The sequence below is a fragment of the Rhipicephalus microplus genome, chromosome X (assembly GCF_043290135.1).
Source record: "Rhipicephalus microplus isolate Deutch F79 chromosome X, USDA_Rmic, whole genome shotgun sequence".
In the NCBI taxonomy this organism is placed as follows: Eukaryota; Metazoa; Arthropoda; class Arachnida; order Ixodida; family Ixodidae; genus Rhipicephalus; species Rhipicephalus microplus.
Genome location: NC_134710.1, coordinates 376,953,103 through 376,976,489, shown reverse-complemented (window position 1 = coordinate 376,976,489; position 23,387 = coordinate 376,953,103). Strand labels below are relative to the sequence as shown.

At 43.9% G+C, this 23,387-nt stretch overlaps 1 protein-coding gene across 1 annotated transcript in view; it reads right to left on the bottom strand.

The window, feature by feature from the left end:
- Positions 1–1,516: 1,516 nt before the first annotated feature.
- LOC119161941 (frequenin-1) overlaps positions 1,517–23,387 on the bottom strand; it is a 355,468-nt gene continuing 333,597 nt past the window's right edge. Inside the window, exons 5-8 of the mRNA XM_075880028.1 lie at positions 13,179–13,257; positions 7,947–8,035; positions 4,087–4,164; positions 1,517–1,846 (exon numbers count right to left, since the gene is read on the bottom strand). Of these exons, the coding sequence (XP_075736143.1) occupies positions 1,754–1,846; positions 4,087–4,164; positions 7,947–8,035; positions 13,179–13,257 (339 nt within the window). The 3' untranslated portion in view covers positions 1,517–1,753. The remainder of the gene's footprint in view (positions 1,847–4,086; positions 4,165–7,946; positions 8,036–13,178; positions 13,258–23,387) is intronic.

The window sequence follows — 23,387 nt, the reverse complement described above, 5'->3', positions numbered from 1 at the left end:
GCCTGCGGCAGCTACGCAACGGCCGCGTCCTCACCCCGCAATGCATGTGTGTTCGTATGCGTGTGCGTGTGCGTGTGTGTGTGTGTGTGTGCGTGTGCATGTGCGTGTGCGCGCGCACCAGCCGCGCGGTTGGGTCTGGTCGTCGAGTGTTTATAGATCATCATCTCTCCGGCTAGCAGCTTTACACTGTCACTTCAACAGCCAGTCAGTCAGTCATGAAGGGTACATGCCCGCTTCGAGCGGCGCAGAAATAACAGATTTTTTTTCTTTTTTGTTCTGTCTGTCATTGGTCCACTGTTGTCGAAAACGCCGGTCCTAGCCCCGTGAAAAAGCGTTCGCGCTACGCGGAATATGTGATGATGGTGATGGCACAAGAAAAAAAGAAAGCGTGACATATCGTAGGAAAAAAATGAAAAAAAAAAACACCACGAACACATAACTATCGAGTGATACTCAACTGTTCAAAGCCATAGCAGTGAAACTTCGAAATGAAAAGGCACACGCTATCGACGTCAGTGGGTTCTGCCGTTCAACGTTCACCTTGAAACAGCACCTGATGCGACGAAATGTAAATCTTATTTCGGTCATGTCATACAAGTGTTATCGTCAGTGGATGCTACTTGAATAATCTGAGGGCACCGTAGGTATTTTATTTTTACTTCAAATGATTGTCATATATGAAAGGGGGGCGTATGATTGAAGTACATTGGTGCGAAAAGAACGGCAATTCTGCCCGCGAGATGGAGGCGTGCCACACGTAATTTTCTGAGCAATTCAGACAGTCATGGTAGCTAAGGATTATCTATATCATCTACGGAGCTGTTTGGCACGACTTGTATTGAACAAGGGGAATGGGAGGCTCCGAGAACGAAAAAAAATATTTAACCTTCAAGTTTTTCTCGGTTTTTTACACCTGTCTTTCCCCAGCATGCTGTGAGGTGCAGTCACTGTATTATAAAAAAATAGCTTCGAGCTTGCCGAAATTAACAGTTCCGCAATACATTTACCCTGACTGTACAGCGCTCGCTTGCGAGGCGTGCAGGAATCAGTGAATGACTGGCTTTTTTGTACAATGATCATACCTGGTGGAAGCCATCGAAGGCGGCTTCAATCGTGTCATGTGGCAGAAAATCTGAACGTCACAAGGTGCGCAGAACTTTCGCAGGATACAGCATGCCGGAAGGATCAAACGAAGAGCCTCTCAGCCCAGCCTAATTTTTGGCTGATTATGTACGTTAGCAGTTGAACACTCTGAAAACGAGTTGCTACGCAAGCTAATCACGTATTCGAGTTGTTCACCGCTGCAGCCATGTCCTGATCAAATTTTCACATTGATGTTTCTTTTTAGGTCAGAAGGCGAACGAAACACAAAGTCCCGACTACCAAACTTGGGGTAAAGCTTCACGGTGACTCGCAAAAATGTTTAATAGGTTGGCTGCAAATCCCACATTCGGTACTGCCCGTAAGAAGGCTCGCTTTATCTGTCCTTCTAGTACGCTGTATCACTGCTGTTTCATAGAATCAAATGAAAAATTCCTAAGACAAGTGCAGAATCAAAACGATCAAGACACTGGAAAAGGCAGAAAACATAGGGGTTACTCAATAATTAGAAAAGCAACAAAGTAACACAAGAAACTATAGCAGCGTGGTGTTCATAAATGAAGGGCGTTCAGTAGATGGGCGGGATGTGGGAGTAATTAAGCTCGAACGTGGGAGGCTGGACCAGCATGGACTGACTGGCTGTGAGGTTGTGTCAAGGAGCGTAAAGAGATAGCGCTTGCACAATCTTCGGATCCTGCTTGGAGCCCTCGCGGAACTCCTCCAACGTAAGCCGGTTGTCGTGGTTCTGCGCAGAAAGGAGGCAAGTAAAAAAAAAGATAAATAGCAATTAGTAACAAACTAACGTGAGGAAAATGCCAACAACCGCAACCGTACAGGAAAGGCACACGAGTGTTCGTTTTCTACAAAGCATGTTTTTTTGTTACTATGGAAGATTTGTAACCATTTGTGACTTTAAGAGGATGCAATACTCCCTGCCACCCAATACTCTCATGCTTAGCGCGTAGCGGCAATTGGACATCATTACTTTAAAGGGCGCTTCGAATGCATTGTTATCACTTAAACTTCATATTGAATTCATGTACTGCTTTCACTTTACAGCAACCAAAACGACATGCCCAAACGTAAGGAACACTTTTTTTCGAATGCTGCGAGTTGCATATCAGCGTAATGTATCGCTGTGGAAATCTTCTCAGTACATTCTCTGTTACGTTACCTTCAATATTAACTTACTATGGCACCAAAGTTTTATTCACAAGATAGGGAAAGTGGAAATAACACTGGCCATAAAAAATTCGTGAAGTATACCTTACAGAAAATAAGAAAAAGAAGAGGTTTCAATGTTGATTCATAAATGTTTCATAAAAGGTCTAGCCGCAATACCATACTGGCTTCAATAGCCCGTCTGCCTTAAGCGAAGCGACGAAAGCACACGACAGTGCGGGTCCCTAAAGTGCTCTTCGCTTATCAACATCTAGGCTCTCAAAGAACAAGTGGAAGAAGACCTCTTGGCCCAAGCGTGTGCTCAATATGGTACAGAAGGCTGTGCTATAGATGGTTTCCCTGCATTACTCTAAGTGACTATGACCGTGTAAAACAGCTGTATATGACAGCCCAGCCCCTTGACGTGCCCTGCACTTTGAAAAAAAAAAGAGGGGGGGGGGGGGGTATTGTTAACAAAATATCCTCTAAGTGTACATGCCTTGAAAATTCACTGTATTGAATTCATCAGTTCAATCACATGTTGCGATACGACCACATAAAAACGTTATGCGAGATGTTGCAGTCAGTTGAGTATTTACTGGGGCTTTTCATGCTATATTATTAGCATCCTCGTGAAGCCTGTATACTTCAGGCAGCACAACATTTGCTTTCTACGGCAATATATTGCTTTCAAAACAATCCGTAACGACTAAAGGACACAAAAGCAAGTAAGGTCAAACAGTTCGTCCTCTTTGTTTCTGCCGCTTTTTTTTTTGCATAGTGACATGACAATATTGGCACCATCTAGTTCGTCCTGCAGCATCCTGAGGTACAATTCTCCGTGGAGCTTTCGTTAAAGCAGTTTTGAAAGTACTGAGTGCGCAGGTTCACCTTCGAAAAATTTATCGGCTCGTCATTCCACAATGAGGGTAATTTCATCCGCTCTGAAAAGTACAGCTTAAACGGTTGCGTGTAATTCGTCGTTTGTTACTCTTCTATATATTGACAATCAACAAGCTATTTCAGCGATCAAAATCATTCACAAAGGTCCGTATAACGCTGTAATACGTTCTGGCCGCCATAAGTGTATACGTTCTGATAAGATAATCATGTGGGATTTTTTTTAATGGTATTAAAACAGAATGTTTGGGTGGAATCATCGAGGTTTACAAAACGCTTCACGAATGTGCTTTCGGAACTGCTCCGAAATATTCCTAATTACGCACGAAAAACACAAGGAAATGTGATTCACTGAAGAACCCGTTCGTGTTGAAGACTTCATATCAGCCGATTAGACGTTTTACTAGCTCATGTGATCATAGCTAGTGTTCAGCATTTCTTTACGCACACCTAAATATGTTTCGCACATCTTATAATAAAACACTGATCATTTCGCCTTAACAAGAGTGATTAGCGCTGTTCTTTTAGTTGTCTCATAAGTGTTTTATGAGGTCAAGGTTTTCGAAGTCAAAAATAGCACTAACATTCATTTTATTTTTGTTATGTATAAGGTGGTTGCAAAAGTTAACATCCATCAACACGTTCACAAAAGGGTAATGATGCTCAGTAAAAGAGAGATGGCCTTTCAAGTTGGGATGAAGAAGCAATGTGTGGGAGCAAGATAGTTGGTTTCCACATTTAAAAGGTACAGCGTAAAACGTACACAACCGCACATAGAAGCGACAATTAGAGTGCAGTCCTTATCGCTTCTTTGTTTGCTGTGTACATTAAGCATTGAACATTTTAAATTAAATATGAGACAAAGAAGCCGTGGTTTGAGAGCATATCACACGGCATTATACTTTCGCGAAGAAGAAGACTCACTTTGTCCAGTTGATCGAATATCTTGTCAACTCTTTCCTGGGGGGATTCCTCTTGTTCGGACTCTTTCGTCTGGTTTCCCTGCATATGGAGAAAAATGTCGTGCATCACGCGTAACGAAGTTGGTAACAAAGCGAGCAATAGGAAAGCGAACACAGCATTCCAAGAGGATTGTGCTCCAGCAATAGAAATTTACTGAAGCCCCGTTGGCAGTTAAGAAAGTAGTTGCCAGTCTTTTACTATCCCTCATTCTATTTTCGATGTGTCAAGTAAGAAATTTGAAAAAAAAAAAAAAACCTGCCAGGCATGCGCGGTACGTGCAGCACAGTCACAGCGAAACCTTTATAAGCAGCCTTTCAGAGCCTTTTTTTAAACTCTTTGGGTAACTGCCACAAGCATGCTTGCAGGGCACCCACTACGCCATAAATAATGGTAATTTTGTGTAGTAGGCCAGCATTCCCTACTCTTCGTCATTCTTCAGAGAAGCGTGGTACCAGCTACACACTTGCGAGGTATTTTGTGCATTTTTGTTTTGCTGTGGCTGACGACGATGAAGAATCATGCCTGAAGCTTTTGTAATTGGGTTGCAGACTTCGACGATCCGCTTGTTATGCAAATCGCATTGTGTGACATCTGTTTGTTCGATTACTGCTCTAAACCGCTTTATCGTTCATATTTACGCGATTGTTTTCCCGACATGACGCCTGCTTAAGGTCAGTTTGAAACAGAGTGTCATGCACAGGCGTGGCTCTGTGGTAGAATACTGGACTGGCAGGAGAACCACGTTCAAATCCCTCTGCGTTGTTAGTGTCTTTTGTTTATTACTCAGATTTTTATCTTATTTCGCACGATTGTGCTTACGGACACCAGCGGCGGAGAACCTCGGCGCACACGACCCTTGTTCTGATCTCATAACAGCTTTCGCTGTTAAACCAACACACACTCCTCCAGTTAAACTCGTTGTATGTCACTGAAACGCTGTCTATCTCTCTCTATCCCAGAAGGCTGCATTAGTCATATAACTAAAAGTGTGGTTAAGCGTAGACCGATGCAGACGACACAAGGCGAAATCGAGACACAGACACACCCCTTCTTCCCCCATTCGTCTTAATCCACCATCGTGAGTTTTGTTTTTCTAAACTCTTAGGATATGTCCTCAAAACAAGACCACAAGATAGTCACTGCAATAGACCTACCATTCAAGTGCAATGAAATTATGCCTTTTGCCCGAGGGGACACAAGTTAGTAAGAGCAACATAATGACGATGATCGCGAGAGGTGGACGTGGGGTAAGTAGAACATAGCTGTTTTAGAAAAAAAAATGAGACCACGAAATTGATGGACTAGTGCATCCAGCTGACAATGCAACAACAAAAAGTAATACGATAGCCTGAAAACAAAAATACAAATACTGAGGATGGTTGAAGGGTAGTGCTGCTTTTCATCTATAGATAAAGAAATATTTAGATAACTATACACTGACGCAGTATAAAGCATAAGCGTCAAGCTGGTTGCAAGATCATGTGATCTCGAAACGATTCTTGTGTTAACACTCAAATGGAAAAAGCATTTTTAAAAAACGCCACGTTTTGGTCTTAATATTTAGAGACCCTTTTTATGTCTAAGCAGACTTGCATCTTGCAACATTTACCATCTGAATTATAGTTGAGTAATATGTTTTCTCTTTATTTCACTCTACAGTATGTTGTCAAATTTACAATGGATCTTTTAGGGGGGGGGGGCGGATTGTTTCAGGTCACTGAGGAACAAATCAACCTGCTATTGTCAGCGTCCCCTGCATTGGGTTCCCGCCTATGCGTGGCGCAATAACATTCCGCATACCAGACAACGAAAGTGTACTTGTACGCATTGATTTTGTTCAGCTCATGTTTTGGGGCGTGCTGACGACACCCTGTAATAGTACTGACAACCAATTTTTCTCGACGCAGTTTGTTAAGGCGCAACGAAAAGCGCCCCTCAGTTGTGGGTAAACCTGCAGAGGTCGATTCCGAAAGCACGTTGGTATTTTGTAAGAAGAATTAGTCAATTTGAGGTGCCCGTAAAGAAAAAGTGCGGCTGCCTCTTCCAGCAACGCGTAGAAATGATAGCGATACCGTTAGCCCTGCTCGCTGTTAGTTTCACTCAACGTTTTTCACTGGAGTGACTACAACTGCGATTAACCACCTTCACTTTGCTATTTTAATTACTTTAAATTATAAAATGCCGCTATATTATTTCTTTCTGAACTTTTGTAGTCACGTGAAACCCTTTTAGGCAATCGTGGTACTTCTTCAACTTTTCAGCAGGTACCGCTATAGTACCCCAGCCAACTTGTATTTGCCCATGGCCTCCTCGATCAGCCCCGTTGCTAGAGCTAATCGCGGAGGCCGCATACTGCCATTCATGAGCATCACATTGTACGCCATGTGGAGGTGGCGCTGCTCTTCTGCTCACCACAAACGAAAGAGTACCGGTGCATTTCAGGTTAGAAAAGAAGCAATAAAAATATGTACCGTATTTCAATACTAATATAGATCGCATAAACCACATGTACCACTAAAAAGATCACAGGATCGCCATCATACGCTGATTCACTTTTTTTTCCACGTGCGGTGCCAGAAGTGGCTTCAACTAAGCCTATATCTGTAGACAAGGCATTATAGGCCAGCTTGGAAACAAAAAAAAATCTCTTTTTCTTATTTATTCCTTCTTTTATGGTGAGTCAGGCACCATGCGTGCCACACTGTATCGTTATAAAAGGGACGCTCATAGCATTCCTTCTCACATCCATGAAAAAAACAAAAAACAAAGTACAAATTCAAATCACCTTCTAATGAGAAAAAAACAGGGTTCGCTTTAGCCAATACGATATACAATCTTTCCATTGGTGGGGCTATATAATTTCAAGTTCTTCGTGGTCGTCCGTCCCTTTAATGCTGGTCATTTGAGTGAGCGTCAGCTCACTCCACGGCTCCGCTAAACCTTGGCACTCGCACCTCGCTGGTACTGGTACAAAACGACAGCTGATTGCGTGTCACCGGCCGGCCGCTTGCGATGAGGGGGCAAACGGAGTGGAGCGTGGTGGTGTGCTCTGCGCGAAATACCGCATTAAATTCCACCACCTGCTCATTTGTTTGTTTGGGTGTGCACACTAATATGTATATATATATATATATATATATATATATATATATATATATATATATATATATATATATATATATATATATATATATATATATATATATATATATATATATATATATATATACATATATATATATATATATATATATATATATATATATATATATATATATATATATATATGGAGACCTTCTGTAGGCCTTCTCATATCAAGCATACATAGAAGACAAATATACGAGTCGCCAACGCCAGTGTCTGTCTGGCCGCGCACACAGACAACCACTGTTATCCCACGGGACGGCGGCCAATGGGAGGCCACCGACGGTGACGTCTGATTAACGGGGCGCATTTGTTCAGCGAATCATGCGAACTGAAGCTCTCCGCGACGATGACTAACGACAGGAGGCTATAGGAGTGTGGCAGCTTGGGCTAGTTGGTATGACATGACGATAGTTATAGCGCGAGAACAGAACCTTCCTGTCCTTCTCGTCTCTGTGTCGTCATTCTGTTCTCGCGCTATAACTATCGTCGTGGATATAGGGTTACGAAGGAGACTCTAACGATTGCCTGCGAATGTTGGTTGGTCGGTTGACGTTGGTTGCTCTAGCACTGCCGCTCGATTTTCCCCTTCCGAAGGGGGAGGTCGAGGGCCGTGTCTCTATAGTATATGTCAGACCGAGGTAAATGTGATACATCGGCTGTGCTTCATTACTCACCAGCATCTGATAGATGGCGTCTACGATGTTGTACATCTCATCTCTCGTGATGAATCCGTCGTTGTCGACGTCATAAAGTTTGAAGGCCCCTGCGAAATGGTCGATGGGGAGGGCGGGGGGCGAAAGTGAGGCAATGCAAAACACGAAGGGGCTATGTCAGAGAACACCGCAATGACACCACTGCTTGAATGACGGTGATAAACCACTTGAATTCTGAAGACAGCAAGAGCGACTCCTCGCGTGGCAAGACGCGCACTCTTTTCTTTTTTTTTTCTCCAGATGTTTATTGTGCAGCGCAGAAGCGTAAGCGACTTGTGCAACGTCCAAGTCAACTAGTTGCGTCGAGCAAATGCACACATAAGCTGTTTATGCCAGTAAATGCTTGGTGAAAAAAATGTCGTAATTAAAAAGAGAAACCTTTGTGGACGTATTTTCATCTTTATCTGATCGTTCTAAAGTTAGAGTCGTTTTATCTATGATTAAAAAGTGGTCCAGTCGCCTTTGCGCACTTGTAAGGCATAAGAAGTGCCGCCAAGGAAGCATGCATGACAACTGGGAGTGAGAACACATGAATCTACAGTAAGGAGACTCAATAAAAAAAAAGAGAGAGAGAAACAATCTATAGAGTGTAAGAGCCTTATTTTCAAGCCGTATGCAACGGAAAGTTTAAAAAAGAACTATTTTAGAGAGAACCTAAATGTGATTTGCCATTCGGCAAAGGCGATCAATGTCTCGACGATATCTTGCGTCGCACAGGCGATGCTCTTTTACAAACTAAAACGAAAAGCCGAAGTAGGACGCTTCGTTCATCGATTAGGTTAAGCTCTTTAAAGCGAGGGCTTCCGTAAGCACCAATGTCACGCGCCATTAAGCTTCAAAGTTCGATTTTCTAGGTTGCAAGATTATACAAGCATTTTTATACCAGTTAAAGGTATCTAGAATGGTTTGGGCATTTAAATAATGACAGCGCTAACAGCCAGTTGCAGAGGATGCAAAGTAAGTGACCGTCGACTGAAAATAACAAATTTTCTAATAACACTGACATTAGGTCTGCTAAATTGAACACACCTGTGCGTGAGTTTTTTGCTATAAGGCATGCGCGGAGAGAATAGGGAGACGGAGAGGAGGGAGGATTTAAAAGAATTACAATGTCATACGTCCAACGCAGTGCTCGAAAAATATTTACCTTGTGGTTCCTAAGGTTCTTAAGGCCCCACATAAAATCCATACGATCGTCTGGTGAGAGTTTTCTAAGCAGCTTTTGCTGGTTGTCTCGTTTAATGAATAGACCACCACGCACGTTTCTTTTTGCAGCCAAGCACTGCGCACAGCTTCACTAAGCTTTAAAGTTATACAAATAAAATGACTAAATGGAAACTACGTGGGCCTTTGGTGGTTCGCCATGCAGTTAATATAAGTAGTCCTCACCAAGTCTGAAATAAATGCAGATACTTGAAATGCCGAGCAACGTACAGCGTCAAAGAAAAAGTGGTTTCTTCTTTGTTGTCATCGTTTTGCGGTCGCAGTTTGGCGAACAAGGCATGTTGATTGGTTGATGATATGGAATAAACTCCTTTTTTTTTCAAGTATCGCGGTTTCAAAAGGAAACGCTGAAATGTAAAAACGTGCAATGGCCCTATGCGTAACTTGCTTTCTCGAAATGTTCTAACAGAATTGATGTCCACGGATTCCTTGCAAGCACAAATCTCGCTTCGAATGCACAAAGTGAAGTCATTATTAATTGTTGGGGTTGAACGTCCTGGCATCTCACATTATTACGTGAGATTCCGTAGTGAAGGCTTCCTGTAATTTCGACCACCTGGAGTTGTTTAACGTGCACAAAAGATTCACGTGCACGGGACACTACCATTTTCACCACTGTTGAGAATGCGGCTGCCGCTGCTGTTATTCGACCCCACTACCTGCGCGTCAGTAGTGTAGCACCGTAATCACTAGACCATGCACCAGCACGAGTAAAACGAGACTATTGCATACGATCAGAATTCTTCAGAAACTGAGGTGTGTGCATCATTTCGAGATGCAGTCATTTCGATTGGTAAAGCTTTTGAAAACTTGCTTCGTTCACAACCCTTCCTTTGTCCGTGAAAACGAGGCTTTAAGGCTTTCTCCGCAATGACGATTCTTAGGCGGAGAGACGCTTGTGCTTGAATCGCCTTCCACTACAACGCGACACAACAAGGCAGCACTGTTGATGGTGGCTTCTGTTAATCGAAGTGAGCGCGTGGCACACAGTAGCTCTTATCCTAGTCAGTAATTTCTTCTATTGTACCTGTCTCAGTCATCACGCCAGTTTTCAATTATGTTGGACTGACTAGCCCAACAGTCACTATTTTTGATGCGCATATAATATACACATGCCTAATAATAATATTATCTGTGTTTAATGTCGCAAAACCACGATATGACTATGAGAGGTGCCGTAGCGGACCATCTGGGGTTCATGAGCACCTAAATCTAATGTTCAATTCCAATGGCGGAGTAGGAGCAGCTGATGGACTCGGCGAGCGAGTACTTGACTCTGGCGTAGAGCAACGCCTCTAAATCCACGACTGGAACACAATCCCCGCAGCCAGAGCAAGTACCGGTGAGCAAGTTAGAAGCGCAAGTCCTTGAGTGACCCAGAATACCTTGAGTGTAGTAGTATTCCATCCCGCTAATTACACTGTCGAATTCTTCGTACGCGGTTATTGGCTGGCTGTCACTCTGCGACGAATGGATTTGCACAGTCGGCTATGTCGTCCGCCATTACTGCCAAAACACGCGACAGCGGTGGCACCCTCGAGCGGGCGAACGTATTAAGGGTCGTTCACACAGCGGTCAAGCACCCCACCCCATCATTGCCACGGTAGTATACCCGCGCCGAGTTCCGGTCCACTTTTCCAGCCCCATGAAGTCACTCCCGCTCTGAATCCACTCCGTCTCTCTCATTGGAACACTTGACTCCCGCCCTCACTTTGCCAACTCATTTGCCCCCAAAGGAGCAGAAAAACTTTCTCTAACTCCACCATTGGAATCCATTATAAGTACACGAGCCTCAAACGACCTCGCTTACAACAAAAATGCAGCCATCGACGCCAGCATTCGATTCCGCGACCTTCCAGTTAGCAGTGGAGTGCCACAACCACTGGGCCACCGCAGCGGGGCTACACATGGCTACAGTTACGTCTGAGATGAAGTTGCACATTACTCTTTATTAGCGTAAAAAATAATCTTGTTCCTAGTAGTTGATCGACGCATCTCTTGAATACCGGAATGTACTTTGTATGGTGTAGTGAGTGCATTTTCATCAAACCCCCAATTTATTTTTATTGATTTTTTCAGTCTACTACTGCGCGAAATGATTCCCCATTTCGTGTACTGAGGTAAACTGTGTATCTCGACGCTCCGTCTGCATTACTCGGCGCTACATGTTATAATGAAGGGAAAAAATATACGTAAGGTCACCCAAAAGTCCATAAAATTAACGGACTCTACTTAGCATCTATTTCTATCATTCTATTTTCTTTTTCCTGCTTGATAAACGCGAGCACGTGACATTTCTAGTCGCATTCCACGAATATCCACCATTGGTTCTCCAACACTAAGTTTAGGCTTCAGAATCCGCAACAAGTCATTGTGCGGGCTCTTCAGCACGACAGAGTCGCAGGAATAGGCTTCCATTAGATCAGCGAACGCATGAGCTGCTGCTATACGTACGCGACGGACGCAGAGGCCTTACAGCCTACACACCACATGTCTAGCCTTACGCCTTCGGGAAGTCCCCATCGCAATATAACTAGATACGAAAGGGAAAAGGAAAATTTCCCTAAAGACAGGGTACAGGCGAGCTTGTGATTGCGCTTCCATCATGTATGCATACGAGAGACTAAGCTTAGTGACGTCGCAGAACTCCTTTGAGGAGGAGACCTTGCCCAGAGAAAGCAAGTCGAGACTCTCGATAAGGGGAATAAAAGACGCCCGCCTGGTCCATATAGAGCGGACACGCGGGAGGTGCACACATATGGACGCGTGCTTAACATTATGCGCCATATAAAGCCTGATACCGGCGGTGAAAAACGGGGGGGACGACGGCAATCCATCGCCCCAGCACGACCACCATTCGCGCGCCATTCTCTCAGCAATGATGGCAGCGAACCACGCGATTTGCGACGCCAAAACACCGAGAAATAACAGACGCGGCTGCCTGCTTATTGTTCTGCGACGAAGAAAGTGTCTATAATAACGTAGTCAGAAATGCAGAGGCGTGTGAAACGGAATGAAAAAAAAAAGAAACAGTGCGTGCGGAAAAGGGGGGGTCAAAAATAAGAAGGCAAGGCAGGCGCCTAAGCTGCATTAGCATACATTACCATATCACGTACGCACTCCCAGAAGGGATCAGGGCGTCCTAATGCTCTGTGCAAACTGTGCCTCTCGCCCACGCTTCCTCCGTCGATGGCATGCGTATTTAATGCGACTCCACCGGCACTGCCCAGCTTGCTGGCTGGGCACACAGTGCACAGTGGGGCACACGCGCGAAGCGCAAGCGCGACCGCGCAATATCTTCTGCCGCTCCGGAAGGAAATGTAACCGTACGTCATTACTGCTCAGCGCCGGCGAACTGAAGCAACAACGGCGTTTGTATACTTGCTGCAAACGGCGCGCGCATGCCAACTCTGCTCGCCGCGCATGGCTAGTCTATATTTCGCGGGCGCCCATGCTTTACCGCGCCTGTGGGGAGCGCGCTAACGTTTATTGATTAGAGTCATTTAGTGAACTGGAGCCGATCCGGAGAGCCCGAGTAAACATCTCGAGGGAGGCGACGTGGACGCGCGAGTGCTACATGGCGTCTTCGCACATACTTCGTTGTTGCAGGCACGGACATGAAAAAAAAGAGGGGGAGGAGGGGTGCGTCCAACATACTGAGGGTTTGAAACTGGGGCATTGTTGCTTCGCAATCACGTGTTATCAGAATCGACAGCTTCGCTGCTACGCGTATACTTCGCGTAGACGCGATTTCCGATGCCTGAACTACAAATTCTGGCAGTACACTGCAGATAGCTTAAATATGAGCCTACATGGTACACTGCGCAATGAAAGTCGACAGGCAAAGAGGCTAACCAAATAGTTTTGTGTTTCGTTACTTACCCTATTCAATGAATGAATGAACGAATGAATGAATGAATGAATGAATGAATTGATTTGAATTGAATATAAGGGTACTATAATACTCACAGACTAGCTTCTCGTCGAGACTGCCTCGCGAAGTCACAGAAAGTGCACGAATAAACTCCTCGAACTCGATTGAGCCGTCCTGAAAAAAAAACAGCGGCGTTGCTAATAAGGAACACTATGCCAATGGGCGTGAACAATTGACAGCACAGGGATTTTATCAACAAATAATTTCGTCCACACTGAATAAAAATAAAGCAACAGCACAAAAAGGCAGGACCAAAACTGAAGCACTTGCTAACTGAAAACTGAACTAACATCACCCAATATATCGTCATTCAAATTCAAAACAGCTAAAGAATAGTGCAGTTGATGCTGATTGGCCAACAACATCATTGCGGGTTTATAGTCACCTTCACTAAGTATGTGTACGGGTGCGTAGGTCACCCTTACTGCAATGCATCGAGTGGAAGAACTCCAAGGTCCCCATCTACAAATGTAAAATGCAGAGTAGTAATAAAAAAGCACTATAATATGCCTACTACACCTATTTATAGGTGTGCATTATTTAAGCTCAAAATGTGTGTTAAACAAAAACAACTCGTGAACATAGAGGATCATAAAATCATTTAGAGTACTGAGTGCTTTTCACGATCAAGAAAACTGCCACAGTTTCAAAAAGTAAGACATGAGTATTCTTTTCATGAAAAGCGAGATTTAAAGAGAGAAATCAATATTTACTGTTAATCATCATAAGCAACGCTAAACTAACTTCATGTTGAATACAATTACAATGATGGCATTTGGATTCTTACGTACACGAAATATGCAACGCTTAACATAATTTACATTATACACATTCCACCGTGAAATAGGGTAGGCTACATAGGTCTGTGCTGCTAGCATTGACGGACTGCGGCACATACTTTTCTAAAACAGTCCGTGTGGAAAGAATGAAAGAACAAAAAACAGCCTTTTTAAATTTGTCTAGATAAATTTCTAGCAGCGTCACCGGTTAACTCAACGTTTGTCCGCTAGTTTGTTCAGATAACTTAGGAAACTGCTCAAGAAAGTAGAACGTACGACGACGTATAGCCGGAGCGTAAACAGCGCTCATTCTACTCGGTCACTGTCGTCATCCATTCCACTACTTAGGGCTGCTCATCAGCTGGTTTATCAAAACACGAGTTTCAATGAACCGGCTAGTCCAGCAAGCAACAATTCTGGGTTTAGATAGTTACGCATGAAACTAAACGAGCGATAAGTTAAACGGCCCCAAGTGCTCGAACTTATTCGAACAAAAGCTCCAAGAGCACTTCGAAAAAAAAAACAAAAAACAGGCGGTGTTCGAAGCTCTTGGACGTAAGAGAGATAAAACGCAACATTCAGTAAATAAAAACATAACATAAACTGAACAAGAAAGTGAACAGAGAGCGTCTTGTGGCGCATGGTCTGACTGCCTCTATAGTCGCCCCTGAAACTGGGTCATTCCACTGAATAATCACAGTCTCGACACGTTACGACATCCTTTTGACAGGAAATCATTAATTGCCAAGCTTTGACTCAGGGCGGCAAAAAAAAAAAAAACGTCATTTATCACGCCTGACCACCAAAAGCAGTAAGTACCATAAAAGAGATCATTACACAAAACAGACCATAAAACACCACGCGAGCGAAAGGCCAGATTTTAGTGCCGACCGGGCCACCCCAATCCAACGTATAGAAACGTTTTGCGAAAGCCGGGGACAACTACAGAGGGCGTGGTGTCTGAATCGCGACCCGTCCGTGGTTGCAAATTTCAACAGCGGCAAGAATATGCCGTCTATGACAATCGATCACTCGCGTTGATACTGAGAAAAAAAGTTAGAAAAAAAGAAGCGAGGTGTGCGTCGGGCTGTAATTAATAACTTCGATCACGGCATTCATGCGACAACATTTTGCCGATTTTTTTTTCTGAAGAGAGACGGGGAAGGCGTAACTGCAGTTTCAGAGATTCATATTCCTGAGAGAACATATAATGAAGACAAGTGTTGCGCGCCGTGAATTCTTCAATTCGGGAGAAAGCATCGTCAAAGCGAAATCACTTACTTAAGGCAGGCTTTAGCTGAAAAGCAAATGATCAATTAATCATTGGGCGGCGCAGGGACGAGGTTCGAGCAAATCATGATGGCTGTCAGACTGAACACAAAAGCTTTGTTAATGTAATTATTTTGGTGCAATTAAAATCTACTCGGCGCGCTTACTCAGGGAATTGAGCGGCCCTCAACCCACGTCGTCGCTATAGAACCAGCTAGCCCTGAATGTTGTGTGGCATATTGAGCTGATGTTGGGCACTTGTGTCTCGTCCTCGTTATGCATTTCGGTGTTAATACTTTTGCGCTTCCTGCAAAGCTAGATCTTTACCAACCAGCCCAATCTAATTGTTTATTAATTTGGTGAGAAAAGTTGGCTTGGTTGTTTTTTTTTTTTTTGGGGGGGGGGGGAGATCTAACGTTCTCGAGCAACTCGCCCTATGAGACATGCTTTAGTAGATAGTTCCACATAATTTCATCCACCTGGGGCTCTTTAACCCGCACTTCCATCGCATAACACTGGAACCTCTAACATTTCTCCTCCTTCAAAATGCTGCCGCCACGGCCGGTAACGAATGCGCGTCTTTCGGGTAAGGAGCCGAGCACCCCAACCACAGGGTCACTACAGGTGGGTATACGAGGGGAATGTCACATTGCACTTATGTAAGGTTATGTCACGATAAGGTTACGTCATGATATAATTATGCGGCACACTGAATGGAGGGCTGCGGAAATTTTGGCCATCTTGGTGATGTTTAACGTGCACTACCATAGCACAGTAAACGGGCCTCCGGGATTTCGCTTCCGTCGAAATGTGTTCGCTGAAGACGTGATCGAGGCTGTGACTTTCGGGTCTCCAGCCGACCACCCAAACCACCGTACCACCAAAGTGGACAGAAACACAGGGCTAGAAACATATACACGACACAGCCACTGGTCGTCCGCTGTGCTTCTTGGCGCTTGTGATCGTGAGTACAATCTTCCAACACGCAAATGTAGGCACCAGAAGATCAGCGGGGCCCATGGAGGCTAGAAGCGATACCACAGCCGATCCCCAGCATTGCTGCTGCTATTCAGCAAGGAATTCATGTGGCTGCCCTACAGGCACCTCACAGCAGGGAAATTTTATTGTTCGTGAACAAAACTTCGGATACGTTCATTCGAACTACCTTACCTCCCTCCAGGCGTGGCTAGTTTCCATTCTTTCGCTTTTCTACGAATACTACACCGACTTCTTGGGCATGGCATGCCGGTGCATAGCTTCGTAATATATTTCGCGGCGGATAGCTGTTTCCAATGCATGAATTACTTAAACAGCAGCTATTTTGAACTACTTTATTCCCCCTAACTTTGATTTCGTGAAAGTCCTGTACTGTGTTAATTTGTATATTACATATACAATCTTACAAATGAAGAAACACGCAGATAGTTATAAACTATAAAAAGAAAAATCGGGAGACCTTTAAATAGTAACGTCCCTCGTTGCAACAATAAACCACGTTCAAAGCACTGAACGCACGATCCTGCCGTGAACCTACAAGGAAATTTTAATGACTTAACATTCCCATCTATTGCCTAATTATTGTCACCGGTAATGTATAATCAAAGGCGAAGCGTTGATTATGCATTACCGACGCACTGCGCAAAAACTGCGGCTAGACGACGTAAGTGTCTCGACGAATGAATGAACGTTGCACTGTGGTGAGAAGTTCAAGTTGGCACGTAAAGAAAAAACTTTGTGCACCTGTGCTCTTTTTACTCTTTACAGAAGTTGACCATCAATGTAAAAATGAAATAACTAAGGTAATAAATCAGCGGATTAAGGTAAGTTTCGTGGTTTTACGTGCGAGAGCCGCATTTCATTATGATGCAAGCCTCAGTTGCGGGCTAGTCTGACCTGTTTACGGTCTTCGATGCAAACCTCAGTCTAAGTATATCGCTGTTTTGCATTTCACTTTCTTCGAAATGCGACTGGATATTGAACGCGCATCCTGGAGCCAGTGGCGTAGCCGGAGGTGGGTACACCGGAACAGCGCTTCCCCCCCTCCGACCCCGGCCCAGAAATTTCATTTCGTCGTGGCAGACAGAGCGAAAAAATGACCATTTAAAGTGGTTGCGCCCATCTAAATCAAGGAGGTCCCCATCCCAGCCCCGCAAAAAGCTCTGCCTACGCCCCTGCCTGGAGTTTAGCAGCTCAACTCCATATACTTGGTAAGTTAACACGGCTGCATATACAGCTACTACTTACAACATGGACCCTTATTTACGTTACCAGGTATACGGTGATTTGTTTCTGGCCCACACGTCACGCGTTGCATCCTGGATGCGGTGGCCGCAATTTCGGTGAAGGCGAAACACTGGAGGCCCGTCTACTACGCAATGTCAGTACATGCGAAACAACACCATATATGACTGAAGTTCCAGGAGCCTTCTGCTAGGGCGTGCCTCACAATCACATCGTGGTTTCGTCACATAAAAGCCCGCAAGGTGTTATCATTGTACCAGGAGGAAGGCACCATCAGCGTCAAATGAAACCCGAACGGCGGCAATCTTTCGCGATAGTACAGTGCACGCCGTCCTCTTATCATTACGAACAGGCACGCATGTATGCGCAAAGCTGCTGAAAGGGATGCGCGCGCCTCTTTCAACGGTGATAACTGGACGGCATGCGCTACACTATCGCAAGCCTTACCGCTGTTCGGGTACGTTTGACGTAGATAGTACATTGAGAAGACGCCCCCACCCATCACGTGAATTGCTTTTTAACAAAAAAGTGAAAAAGTGCAGCACCAAGACAAAGAACTTAGGAGAGAACCATTCCCTATGTCAAGCGTAGAAGATGCAATAACTTGTCAGACAAGACTAAAGAAAGCTTTCAGAATGCATGCATCACTGAAATCGACCATTTTATTTACATTCAACTGGTATTCAGTTACAAGATCAATAACAATAAGTTTATTATTATTAATATAATTAGTATTATGTAAGTTGGCCCACGTGACACAATTTTTTTTAATGTAAAGTGATTCATGTGATCTGCGATGTTGACCGCTGAAAGCGCTAGTTATTCGGCTTGGTTAAACAATTATGCTATACTGCTGTTAGCCACGCTTTATTTGAACCTCGTGTTTCCTGCGCTAACCGCCTTCACTCGATATGCACGAACGTGTTCACAACCTTCTTTGTCACAGTAATACGCATTCCTCTGCCAATAGAGAGTATAGGTTGCATCTGTTCTAAAACTTCAGGAGGCAAGACCGGTATTTCATTAAGGTGATTTGCTATACGTTGATACAATTGCTTTGTTCGGGCGCTCAAAGCGAAAAAAAATTGGCCCCGTATTTGCATGTTACACCGCAAGTGTCGTCGAAACACGATAGTCTTGCGTGTGGAGAGAGGAAACAAACGTTTATTTGATGTTCTGCACAAGAAAATTGGTGGAAGGTACTCTGTGGGCGCTGCGTCAGAGTGCCCTGAGCGTGCAGCGGAGGTGAACGAGCGCATCGAGTCACGTCACACGTGAGGCATGAGCGCCATCTGGCAATTATCTTGGAAAATGAAGCGTGCAGCGTGCACTTCCGTCTTTTAGGCGATGAAGTGTAAATGCAAGGCGACGGATAGATGCCGCCACCGTGTCGTCTTAGCAAAGCGTTGGAAACACTTGCCTTTTCGTGCAAGGGTTACATTATCAGTGCAGCGTGATGAACGCTACGGTCCTTAGAATTACTTATGTATGCTTTTTCTACTATAAAGGCACACATACAAAACATTGACGTGTTGCTATGGTGCATGCCTCAAGTATGCGCAATAATCGCTTTTTAATTGACAATCGCACAAGTATGAACGCTAAAACTTGAGCAATATTGGTGGGCGCTGTGGATGGGGTCCGCCATTTGGGGTATTGTTTGGCGTCACATTCAGGGTACCGTGAAGGGCGGACAAACAAACAGACAGACAGACAGACTAACCAAATTTTTTGCGTCGAAGGTCCCCAAGATAGACTATCGTCCTTTAAAAATACATTGCCCGGCCAACTGCTTCAACTCGTACATAGATGCTATGATGTATAGAGTTATCATAAGAATCTGAGCAACCACTAAGTTCACTTTGACACGCGATCTTGCATCAGTTGCTTTTACAAGCCATTTGCACGTATGCAATGGACCATTACACAAACGCCATTTCCATCGGAACAGCGTATATATACTCGAAAGTTTCGCGCATGTCCATGCAACTTGCTCAACTTCTGCAGCCGACTTTGTGAAACATGAATCGAGTATGCAGTGATTGTAATCAGCTTAGGCTTCAACGTTACCCGAAATGCGCTGACAGTTTACTTTGCCGCTGTAGAAGTACAAAAGCTTTGTTGCTGGTCTCAGACTGGACGGCTTAAACGTCCGTTCAAAGAGGACAATGTGACACACATGCGAGCGTGCTACACACAGAGTTAAATCGTCAAGTGTGACGCAAATTCCAAATAATGCGCTGCGCGCAACCTTCATAGAACAACGGCTAGCCCAATTTACAGCAAACAAAGACACTCGACGAAATTAACCAAACGGAACGTTCAAGAGCTAGCAGCATTGACGAAACCCTAAAGCTGCGCTCTCCTTTACATATCTTCTTTTATTTTCGACTGTAGAAAATGTGCCCGCTTACGCTCGCGAGTCCGTTATACGCTGCTAAACCTTCTTTCTGCAAAGCTGGGTTCGTGACCGGGCCTCAGATCGAAATCCTCTTTGGAGAGCGCCATCGCGCATTACATGCATGCAGCTCAAATATGCATGAGTTGGTTTACGAGCCAACATTCCTCATTTTATTGGTTTTGTTCTTGTTCTTTTCTTTTTGTGAGCGCTCTCGATCCGGTAGCGTGTTCTTCCCTTGGAAGTCCGCAGCGCCAAGCACGCTCCAGTGCCTGCGATCCGTGCCAGGCACCGGTCTCAACTTGTATCGGACAAGCGCGTTCAATAAATTAGCGCGCTCGCATCTGCGACAGGACGAACGATGTTCCGTTTCACGAGCACACTTCTGCCCTTCGTTCCCGTACCTATTATCGGTACACTGGATTGTTTCGATCGGCTTTGTGTTCTTTTACTATCACTCGCCTCCTGTACTAAAGTATGCAAACTTTGCGGCACGCCAGGGGCACGGTAGTTTCCATAACTTCGTTCCCTTTATTTTCGCTCAGTCCCGTCACCTTGCTCTTCCTGCCGCCTCCGGGTCATCCTCATCGAATCTTTGAAAGCAAAAGGGAATAGCAGATGAGGCCAGACATGCAAATCGAAGTCATGTCAGAATAAATGAGGCGCAACATTTCAATTTAGGTTCATGAATATTGAAGCGCTGCGAGCGCTGACAGAGGGAAAAAAAAGGAAATCTCGTTTGGACCATGCAGAACGGACATGCACTGTACCGTGCGAGTATACGCTGGACCAAGCGTTCCCCACCCTCCCGAAGCTTTTCCCTATTGTGTTTTTACCACTTTTCGCATTGCTTGTATGCCTTTCCCTTTCAACAGCTTCGATTTTATTTCAGTTTTTTTATAAAATCATATTTCATACGTTATGCGGCCTCGCAAATTGGGAAACTGGACAACATAGTTCACAATGTTGCGCAGGTGTGATACAATGTAAAAATCCGGAACGAGACGTGGCCACTTTTTGCTTTTATTTAACGAAATGGGAGTAACGCAAGTAGATTCATCAGTGGCGACGCCGACAAGTTTTTTCATTACAGCAGTAAAAAAACTACAGCAATAAAATATTAAAGCAAAAGAAGCTGTAAGTTTAGAAATCTCCGTCCGAATAGAGGGGAGTGAGTGTTCAGTGGAGGCGTAGAATGACATGCGGGTAGAAAACGTAAGAATAGTTGACAATTTATTTTCACTAACCTCCAAGAAGAAGTAAAAATAAATGAGAGGTGAAAGTCGAGTTAAGTAAGATAAATATTTGACTCCCTCCTCCTCACACACACAACGGGAGGGCAAGAGGCTATAGCAAGGTCAAATAAAAAAGAGGAAAGTGAAAGAGAAAAGTTGAAAAGTAAGGCCGCATGCATAGATATAAGACAGTGTAACTGAGGTGCAACGGGGCTGGTAGTACAGGGAAGCTTTGGTATACTACCTGCGACGCCGCTTCCTGATTGAAACTTGAACGCTGCGCTGCGCACGTAACGAAATAAAAGTACGATATCTTGGCTACGTTTAGCTGAGCAGTAAAGTGGTAATCTTTGCTAGAATTCGCTGGGAAGTTGAAGCTTTTAGACCAAGAACTAGCGACACACATATGCATTTGTGTGGGAATGTCAGCTACTTCAAGTACGCGAGACGTGCTTGACGTCACAAAAATAAGCAACTGTAATGGGATGAAGGATTTATGGAAATTCTCCCTGGTTGTGACAGTGACGGCTCTGCGTGGAGCCTACATTTGTTTATATAAATATATATATATATATATATATATATATATATATATACATATATATATATATATATATATATATATATATATATATATATATATATATATATATATATATATATATATATATATATATAGGGCAGTATAAGGGAAAGAAATGTATACCTAAGGGCTCGTTTTTCGGTGTTTTAACACATTATAATGAGATCTAACAGACAGTAATGCCAAGGAATGTACAGGGGAAGTTATTAGAACCAATGGAATGTAAATAAGAAGAAAGAAGAAAGAAAAGTGGATGAAAAAATAACCAGTCGTAACCAATCGAACGCCTTATTCGAAGGTCGTAGGCTCCTGCTCACGGCTGGTTATTTTTTCATCCACTTTTCTTTCTTCTTTCTTCTTATTTACATTCCATTGTTCCATTGGTTCTAATAACTTCCCCTGTAAATTCCTTGGCATTACTGTCTGTTAGATCTCAATCTCATATATATATATATATATATATATATATATATATATACGGCGCATGGTATTATGCCGTTTGGACACGGGGACGTGATTTGGCACTCGGCCGAATGCACCTATAGTTCATTTAGACACATCGAACTTTTTAAATCAATATGCCTGAAGCATAAGCTCAACTATCATAGGAGGCCGAAATATGACAAAAACAGGTATAAGCTGTCTCTACAGTTCAAAACATAAGGTGAATGCTGAAGGCGAATGTTCCAAACGTAAACAATCATGTTTTCAGGGCTGCACCTGCATGGAAAGACGTGGACTCAGCTTGACGCAAGCTCTCCTGAGATTCTCCTAATATAGCCATGCCTAGCGAGTAGCCTAAGATGTTATTAACTGATGTTGCCTTTCACTTTTTGTTTCCCGGAACAAGTAGTTCCGATAGTCTGCTTAGATAGCGTAGCAACGAGGGTCACAATAATCTCAGGCCGAGCATGGTTTGTCTTCTCGGCAGCACAGCGCGCGCATAGAGTCATCGCGCGCTTTTGAGGCCAATACACAGCAGTGTTACCAGCGTAACGTTCTCAGTTATGTGCAGAACCAGTGGTATGTAGTGCTTAGCATAAATTGGTTCCTCACACCAATATTTAATTTTCTCTATGGTGGTTTTAGAAGCACGCACTACGTAATATGAGACCTAACTTCAGCCGAGCGTACCTTTGACTACGCTGACTTTGAATTGTTGAAAATATTGAAATAATCGCGCTATAGTTAAAAATAACCTTCATTACATCGGCATGACGTCACCGTCATGCCACAGCGCCAGCAATAAATGCTTACGCGAATGACGGCTGCGGCACGGTATGAGAGTTGGAGTTGCTGGTTGCAGTGTTGACGTCAAACGTCGAAATATAGGGAAAGGGGGGGTTGATCAATTCAGTTTGTAGTTTAACCACTTCGTTTTTCATTTTGTCACTCCTTTATTTCATGTGTTACCCTTTACAGTCATTCAAACACAATGATCATGAGAAGTGTATAACTTTTGACTTACCATGAGCAAAAAAGAAAAAAAAATCCATAGATTTGTGCATTACGGAAAAAAAACGTCCTAATTCTTCCGTAACTAAAACGAGCGACGGTTACTGCCAGTTAGATTCGCGATATCGCTAGCTATAAATGGTGGCGCTGGCAGCCAAAGGTGTCAGAAATTTCATCCTTAATTCCGAGTTCCACAAGTGTGGTAAAAACTTCTACGTGCGCTGAAAATGTAGGTCAGCATGGCGTAATTCCGCCTGGTTACCCAGTTTTCTGCGGCGCAGCGT